Source organism: Haliotis rubra, unplaced genomic scaffold (assembly GCF_003918875.1).
Source record: "Haliotis rubra isolate DU_JTF1 unplaced genomic scaffold, ASM391887v1 Scf284, whole genome shotgun sequence".
Taxonomy (NCBI): domain Eukaryota; kingdom Metazoa; phylum Mollusca; class Gastropoda; order Lepetellida; family Haliotidae; genus Haliotis; species Haliotis rubra.
Window position 1 is genome coordinate 527,905 of NW_025766936.1, and position 9,548 is coordinate 537,452.

Genomic DNA, 9,548 nt, shown 5'->3' on the forward strand with positions numbered 1-9,548 from the left:
CACTAAAATATTTAGAGTATAAAAGGTAAGTATTGACAGAAATTAGAGTAAAGCAAGGTTCCGATGCTCCACGAACATACCTGGACGTGTTACGCTTACACTGTATGTATGTGGCAGATATCAGGCATGGCGGCAACTACAATGTACATCACTCAAGTGTTTGAAAGCATCATTTTGACCAAAGCAGAACCGTATACTAGCAAAATTACACAAAAATATAACAGAGTGTATAAGTCGAGCAGTTACACGCTAACGTCAAAGTCATACTTTCTCATAACCGGATTTTGAGCAAATAAATTGGATTTTAAAAGTTCTCAAGCATATTGATCATTCTTACTAATGACCTTTTCAGTCTCTTTCCTGTTTAGAGTCTACTGCCGGTATCATATTTACTGCTAAGACACCGTATGTAACAACATCGTGTATAGCCTGGTGCTGCCACTAAACGTGTTCCTAATACTGTCTTGGTGCACTAGGGGCATGATGTCTGTCTCTGTGTGTCCGCTGGTTGTCTAAGTGCAGGAGCTGTATGATGTCTGTGTCTATGTGTCCGCTGGTTGTCTAGGTACCGGAGCTGTATGATGTCTGTGCCTATGTGTCCGCTGGTTGTCTAGGTGCAGGAGCTGTATGATGTCTGTGTCTATGTGTCCGCTGGTTGTCTAGGTGCAGGAGATGCATGATGTCTGTGTCTATGTGTCCGCTGGTTGTCTAGGTGCAGGAGCTGTATGATGTCTGTGTCTGTGTGTCCGCTGGTTGGTCTAGGCTATGTGTGTCCGCTGGTTGTCTAGGTACAGGAGCTGTATGATGTCTGTGTCTATGTGTCCGCTGGTTGTCTAGGTGCAGGAGATGTATGATGTCTGTGTCTATGTGTCCGCTGGTTGTCTAGGTGCAGGAGCTGTATGATGTCTGTGTCTATGTGTCCGCTGGTTGTCAAGGTGCAGGAGCTGTATGATATCTGTGTCTATATGGTGCAGGAGCTGTATGATCCCTGTGTTGTGTCCCCTGGTTGTCTAGGTGCAGGAGCTGTATGATGTCTGTGTCCATGTGTCCCCTGGTTGTCTAGGTGCAAGAGCTGTATGATGTCTGTGTCTATGTGTCCGCTGGTTGTCTAGGTGCAGGAGCTGTATGATATCTGTGTCTATGTGTCCCCTGGTTGTCTAGGTGCAGGAGATGTATGATATCTGTGTCATGTGTCCCCTGGTTGTCTAGGTGCAGGAGCTGTATGATATCTGTGTCCATGTGTCCCCTGGTTGTCTAGGTGCAGGAGCTGTATGATATCTGTGTCTATGTGTCCCCTGGTTGTCTAGGTGCAGGAGATGTATGATATCTGTGTCCATGTGTCCCCTGGTTGTCTAGGTGCAGGAGCTGTATGATGTCTGTGTCTATGTGTCCGCTGGTTGTCTAGGTGCAGGAGCTGTATGATGTCTGTGTCTATGTGTCCGCTGGTTGTCTAGGTGCAGGAGCTGTATGATGTCTGTGTCTATGTGTCCGCTGGTTGTCTAGGTGCAGGAGATGTGTCCGCTGGTTGTCAAGGTGCAGGAGATGTATGATGTCTGTGTCTATGTGTCCGCTGGTTGTCTAGGTGCAGGAGCTGTATGATGTCTGTGTCTATGTGTCCGCTGGTTGTCAAGGTGCAGGAGCTGTATGATATCTGTGTCTATATGAGTCCCCTGGTTGTCTAGGTACAGGAGCTGTATGATGTCTGTGTCTATGTGTCCGCTGGTTGTCTAGGTGCAGGAGCTGTATGATGTCTGTGTCCATGTGTCCCCTGGTTGTCTAGGTACAAGAGCTGTATGATGTCTGTGTCTATGTGTCCGCTGGTTGTCTAGGTGCAGGAGCTGTATGATGTCTGTGTCCATGTGTCCCCTGGTTGTCTAGGTGCAGGAGCTGTATGATATCTGTGTCCATGTGTCCCCTGGTTGTCTAGGTGCAGGAGCTGTATGATGTCTGTGTCCATGTGTCCCCTGGTTGTCTAGGTACAGGAGCTGCATGATATCTGTGTCTGTGTGTCCCCTGGTTGTCTAGGTGCAGGAGCTGTATGATATCTGTGTCTATATGTGTCCCCTCGCTGTCAAGGTACAGGAGCTGCATGATATCTGTGTCACAGGGAGCATTATATCGTAGTGTACTGGTAGCCCACGTTTCACCAACTTGACACCAAAAACAAACCGACAGCCACCATAGCCACCAGCAAGCTGTGTACATGTAACTAGTTGTGTCCTGATTTCGAGATTTACGTTTTATCATAACACTGACGCAAATCGAGAGGCCCTGACACCTATTCTGGAGGCCGTTGTGTGCACCAAGACAGGGCGGGCTGTAACGCTGCCAGTGTCCGGCGGGTCCCTGAAACATGTACCAGATTTATTGTCATTTGTCATCAACAAATCCACGGACATATAAAGCTATACATATTGCTGAAGGAGTCGTTGTCACATTTGGCGCCATAGAAATGTCCTTAGGTATTTAACCTACGTAGAAATGTTCTTTCTGCCGAAATCAGAATATATAAAGGTATACAAGTTTATCATAGACTATCATTGGAGCAGCCTCGGTATCAGAGGTTTCTCAGCCAGTGAAGCCCTTATGGTACATCACTTGCTCCAGTTTCCAATAACACATTTATTCCCGCTGCATGCAAGCCTTCAGCTTTCAAATACAACCAGAGTCGTGTTGGCACACCGTTTGATACGTTTGCCAGCCTTGTGCATCTCCATGTAACGACATGTAACAACGAACCCTTCACCATGCAGTCTGCAGCCATTCCTTTCTCCAAAAGATTCATTAATATTATAAGTGGAAAACTTGCAACACATATATGCCATGTTATTTTATAAAACAATATCATGAAAAATGCGTTTATGTTAACTTCAAACTAAGTGACAAGTTGTTATCAGGTAAAAAGGATGACATCAATTTTTCTCACTTTTGGTTCCACACATCAGACGAACACGACTTATTAGCAAAATTCAAAACTCAAATCGACAGAACTGTAGCTCATACTCGCTTCCGGTCGACAGAGATGTGCTTTATACACGCTTCCGGTCGACAGAGATGTGCTTTATACACGCTTTCGGTCGACAGAGATGTGCTTTATACACGCTTCCGGTCGACAGTGCTCCATTTTATACACGATTCAGGTCGATTGAGCTGTTCTGAAGTTGAAGTGAACTAAAATGTCAGTCAAGGATTAGGGGATTCTAAACACTAACTAAAAACAACTTCTAACTGTTAGATTGCAACCACAGCGTGCACAAACTGATACCGCAAGTACTGAAATATGTTAGTGAAAAGTGATCATTTGCCAGGGTGTAGGGGAGGTGGGAGACGGGATCTCAAAGACGGGAAACATTCATGGCGCACAACCAACCCCGACATGCTTACTACCAGCAGTCAACACCAGGGGTTGCTTACAGGACGATGATGTCTATGTCGTGGTCGTCGTCATCTCTACAGATGCAAGAAGCTACATGGTTAGACAACGTCTACGACTACGTGACAAGCATCTGGTCTACATTACGTGAATGCTACATTTACCCACACACGGACATGCAGCAGTCCCGTTTTTAAGTGAGCTTAGATCTAGAATATAATAAACATTATTCGTTACACACAATCAATAAAACAGTTATACAATTTCTTCTAAATGTTAGAATTTATAGGTAATATACAATACATATAAAATATTTCATACACAAAATTCTGATATATAATATATTGTTATGCTACCCCGAGAATTGGCAGAGTCGCTAACCTTCCCCATCTATTACTCAACACATGTACAACAACTGAGTTAGTGAGTGAGTTTAGTTTAACGCCGCTTTTAGCAATATTCCAGCAATAAGGCGGCGAGGGACACCAGACACAAAAATTGAGTGCATGTATAGTTCCCCAGTCAACAACAGTCCACCTGTATAACGGCGGCCTGGTAGAGTCGGAAGTATGGGCAATGCTTCCCTTGATCGGGGTACGAACTCTCAGCCAGGCCCCATAGCCCGACCACACGACTATATTTACTCGTCAGGGGCAGTGTTATGAGGCAGTGTTATAAATTATGTAACAATGGTTCCACTGTTATACAGAGTACACGTAGTATATTTCGATCAGTGCTAGATTTAGACAGACATATCACATTACATATCCAGCCACAAGAAGACCAGCAGTATGTATGTGATGGTCCTACCCTGGATACCTCCTGTCTCGCCCTTTCTCCCGAGGTGGAGTACTGTTGCTCAGAGGTTAATACTACGATCGATGTCATTATTGCTATATAGCCACTGCACTCATATTGTATTACATTTGAATTTGTACTGCCACACTAGTGCCATAGGGATACCAGATATGTCAGTACATTAAAGTGAAATACTTGTTAAGTGTCGAATATCTTTACTGCCCACACACATCCCAACAATTCCCTGTCACTGTAATCCCTACTACAACACCCACCCCTACTACAACACCCACCCATCCCTACTACGACACCCACTAATACCCACGAGAAGGTTTACTCACCTCCTGCCGCCCGAAGGTGTGTCAGGGAAATCAACACTAAGACGCTCCGAGGCCGAGTCTCCTATATCAGACATCGACAGCGACCTTTTCATCTGGAGATTCTCCTCAGAACCCTGGTTGTCATACAGACCCAACATTCGTAAATGTTTTTTAGTCAATGCTAGTTTAGGTGGTGCTGCTTGTGGCATACATTCCTCAAAACCTTTCCTACTTTCAGACTTAGTCCGTTTGTGCATCTTCCTGGTCCCGTCCCTCTCCCTGTCCTGGAGGGTCTGCTCGAAGCGGGCGCGCCCATCCTCCTCTTTCACCGGCGGAAGAATAGTCTTGGACTTTTCATTGTGTTTCCGCTTCCGCTTCTTCCTGGGGCGGTAAGGTAGTTCTGATTCCGCTACTAAGGAAGACGATGATAGTTTGACCATGCGTAATTTCCCACCACTGTTTCCGTGTCCGGAAGACACAGATGAGGATGACGGTGGTCTCGGCGGCCTGGGTATGGTGAGCACGGGTCCCTCTGGATCAGACTTGTGCACTTTGTTGATGTGGGTGGAGGGAGCGAGTCTATGGAGCCGGCTCATCACTATTGCTGTGGTGATGCACACCAACGACACGAATATGAGCACAAACCCACAGATATGGAAGACACCGATACTTGGTTGCGTCATGAAGGCGAACCCCAGGAGCACGGCTGATGGGGGAAGAAGGGGGATGCCGAAACACAGGAACACCGCCTGCCGACACTGACACATTCGCTTCTTCCATATTGGAGGGGCCCGGATCAATGGCTTCTTCCGGGTGACTTGACTGGTCATGACGAGTACTCCACCCTGTCCGAATCCGACAAGTCCGTCATCTTAGGGTCAGTATTGCTGAAACATTAACACGCTATCAGGCAGATCTGTCACGTTTAGAACAGTATTGCTTAAATCTAAACAGCATGTCAGAGACATCGGTCATTACTATGTTAGCACTTCTGCTATAAACACGCTCTCACACAGAATAGTCATGTACAGACAGCACTTCTGCTATAAACACGCTCTCACACAGATTAGTCATGTACAGACAGCACTGCTGCTATAAACACGCTCTCACACAGAATAATCATGTACAGACAGCACTGCTGCTATAAACACGCTCTCACACAGATTAGTCATGTACAGACAGCACTTCTCCTATAAACACGCTCTCACACAGATTAGTCATGTACAGACAGCACTGCTGCTATAAACACGATCTCACACAGATTAGTCATGTACAGACAGCACTTCTGCTATAAACACGATCTCACACAGATTAGTCATGTACAGACAGCACTTCGCCTATAAACACGATCTCACACAGATTAGTCATGTACAGACAGCACTGCTGCTATAAACACGCTCTCACACAGATTAGTCATGTACAGACAGCACTCCTCCTATAAACACGATCTCACACAGATTAGTCATGTACAGAGAGCACTTCTCCTATAAACACGATCTCACACAGATTAGTCATGTACAGACAGCACTGCTGCTATAAACACGCTCTCACACAGATTAGTCATGTACAGACAGCACTTCTCCTATAAACACGATCTCACACAGATTAGTCATGTACAGACAGCACTTCTCCTATAAACACGCTCTCACACAGATTAGTCATGTACAGACAGCACTGCTGCTATAAACACGCTCTCACACAGAATAGTCATGTACAGACAGCACTTCTGCTATAAACACGATCTCACACAGATTAGTCATGTACAGACAGCACTGCTGCTATAAACACGCTCTCACACAGAATAATCATGTACAGACAGCACTGCTGCTATAAACACGCTCTCACACAGAATAGTCATGTACAGACAGCACTTCTCCTATAAACACGCTCTCACACAGATTAGTCATGTACAGACAGCACTGCTGCTATAAACACGATCTCACACAGATTAGTCATGTACAGACAGCACTTCTGCTATAAACACGCTCTCAAACAGATTAGTCATGTACAGACAGCACTTCTCCTATAAACACGCTCTCAAACAGATTAGTCATGTACAGACAGCACTGCTGCTATAAACACGATCTCACACAGATTAGTCATGTACAGACAGCACTGCTGCTATAAACACGCTCTCACACAGATTAGTCATGTACAGACAGCACTGCTGCTATAAACACGCTCTCACACAGATTAGTCATGTACAGACAGCACTGCTGCTATAAACACGCTCTCACACAGATTAGTCATGTACAGACAGCACTGCTGCTATAAACACGCTCTCACACAGATTAGTCATGTACAGAGAGCACTTCTCCTATAAACACGATCTCACACAGATTAGTCATGTACAGACAGCACTTCTCCTATAAACACGCTCTCACACAGATTAGTCATGTACAGACAGCACTTCTCCTATAAACACAATCTCACACAGATTAGTCATGTACAGACAGCACTGCTGCTATAAACACGCTCTCACACAGATTAGTCATGTACAGACTGCACTTCTCCTATAAACACGCTCTCACACAGATTAGTCATGTACAGACAGCACTTCTCCTATAAACACGCTCTCACACAGATTAGTCATGTACAGACAGCACTTCTCCTATAAACACGCTCTCACACAGATTAGTCATGTACAGACAGCACTGCTGCTATAAACACGATCTCACACAGATTAGTCATGTACAGACAGCACTGCTGCTATAAACACGCTCTCACACAGATTAGTCATGTACAGACAGCACTTCTCCTATAAACACGCTCTCACACAGATTAGTCATGTACAGACAGCACTTCTCCTATAAACACGATCTCACACAGATTAGTCATGTACAGACAGCACTTCTGAATACAAACACATTGTTTAGAACAGTATTGCTTAAATTCCACCACGTCAGACAGATCAATCATGCTAGTCCAGTATATTTGGCACCGTCTGTGATAGGAACTGACCAAGACACTTGTTTGCACGCTATGTATTTCAGCTTAAACCCCATTTTGAATCGTAGTTGTATGACTGTATGAGGCGTATTGTATGAGCAGATCTTATCTCTGTATGATTGGTTCTGGAACAGGTTTACAGTTTCGGACAATCGACCACGACTTATATACATACTAATGTCCGTTTGACGGCGTGTGTTGCCGCACTCAGCAATACTCAAGGTCAAGCGGGCCGTCAATAGACGACTTGGGGCCAGACAAGATGCATATGACGTGCATCTGACCACCCGACTAGTAGTCACATCTTACTACAAGCATGGTTTATGTAAGATCAGTTCGAACACGGACCTTCTAACCTTCTCACCTTTTCATGAACAGCTGGTATCAACACTATTTGATAGTGGTTCATACACGCGATTAAAAGATTCAGAATCGTACAACGAGTTCTGCTTATTATTATACTGCTACAGTTCTGTTGTAGTTCTAATAGACATCACTATATAATGACAGACGCGTCCATGATATTCAGGATCGTCACTACGGGATGGCTGCTGACTAGGGGACCCTCCACATTATCAAAATAACATGTAATGATATCTAAAGTTGCTTAGATATACAGAATACAAAGTGCCCAAACAAACTTTAACATTGTCCGAAAGCGTTTAAGACGATGTAATACAACGGGCTCACTTCAGAGACGAGAAAACATATATCTTGGATTCATGATATTATCCATGTACAGGACTCTCTGATAAACCAAAATCCGCCAAGGGCCAAGTCAATCTTTCAGACAGGATCGTTTAACATTAACAGTATCGACAAGCGAGAGAATAAAACACATGCATGTCCCTCTACCCGACGGGTACCCAACATACAGCCTGTATATATTACAAGACCAGTCAAGTCCCCAACACAGCTGTCGGGAGCACAGAAGAGTATGTGAGTACTTGGTGAAGGATGAGGGGTAGCCTCGTGGTGCAGTGACTCGCCCCGCCGAACAACCAGGTATTATCACGTGTACATACCATACTTAACATGTGTACAGCGTAGGAAACTCAGCCCTGGTGTCCCCGCCCTGATATTGCTAGAATATTGCTATATGCGGCGCAAAACAATACTCATTCATTACGATTCAAGCATATATGCCCTTTATCATGCTCACTACTACAGTTCCCCGGCCTCAGTATTCCCTTGCATCCACCCAATACTTGTACCATGTTACCTGGGCGCGGTGTGGACGGTATCACCTGGCCTGCTTTATACAGTGTAAACAGAAAACAAAGCCGTCCTAACACAACACTTATTCCCACCGAGATATCTGTAGATCCGAAAGTTTCTACAGTGTTTATAACAGACCTACTCACTTCACACAGTTTGATCGATCGATAAGAACACACCGCTCTGCTTCACACGACCGGTCCGGGCTTACTGCTACTGACGGGAATACAAGGCAACACTGGGACCAAGAATATCCAACAAAGTTTGATATTACATGAATGTTAAGTAATTGTAATGTACAGAGACACAATGAGCATATATGATGTGGGAATTATCACTAAAATGTTGTAAAGTACATAATTGGCCAATCCACAAAACACACAAGCAATGGACGGTTGTTTCAACAGGTGCCCTACAGCCGTTATATACATGCTTTATTACAGCAGGACATATTTTCATATTGTTTGACTCAAGATCGATACTTGTCTTAAATCGATGTCTATTTACAGTCACACGTACGTCATGTTGATTAGCACGATAAATAATGACAATCAGTGATCTTACAAAAACTATCGACTACAAACCTTTTTTCTGCGAAGTTGTGCTAGAGAATATGTAATCCAAGACGTGCTATGTCGAAATACATGTTTGTATGTAGTCAATAATAGAGTGTCCTAGGGCGCGGCCATGTTGTTTTCCCGTTGCCTTGTACACCGCGGTATAACCCGGACACGCGGGTGGATTTGTCGGAATCAAACGTCTCGGCTTTTGTCGGTTAACTAGGTTCGGGTGTGAACTGGGGCATGGAACGTAGTCAGTCAATACAGGCAATTATATCGGACACAACACGCTCGAGCGGCGACTCCGAGGAGATACCGCTTAACGGTTCA

The 9,548-nt window shown here is 44.7% G+C and overlaps 1 protein-coding gene and 1 long non-coding RNA gene across 2 annotated transcripts; one reads left to right on the forward strand and one right to left on the reverse strand.

Moving 5' to 3' along the window:
• The first annotated feature begins 519 nt into the window (after positions 1 to 519).
• LOC124281411 lies at positions 520 to 1,632 on the forward strand. Its single transcript, XR_006899923.1, has 4 exons — positions 520 to 565; positions 789 to 935; positions 1,357 to 1,503; positions 1,583 to 1,632. It is a non-coding gene; the product is annotated as an uncharacterized LOC124281411 (long non-coding RNA).
• LOC124281406 lies at positions 1,525 to 9,337 on the reverse strand. Its single transcript, XM_046717441.1, has 3 exons — positions 9,243 to 9,337; positions 4,513 to 5,378; positions 1,525 to 2,346 (listed from the first exon to the last, which is right to left on the reverse strand). Exons 2-3 carry the CDS (start codon positions 5,319 to 5,321, stop codon positions 2,244 to 2,246), a joined length of 912 nt encoding a protein of 303 aa, XP_046573397.1. The 5' UTR covers positions 5,322 to 5,378; positions 9,243 to 9,337; the 3' UTR covers positions 1,525 to 2,243.
• Between the last annotated feature and the right edge of the window lie 211 nt (positions 9,338 to 9,548).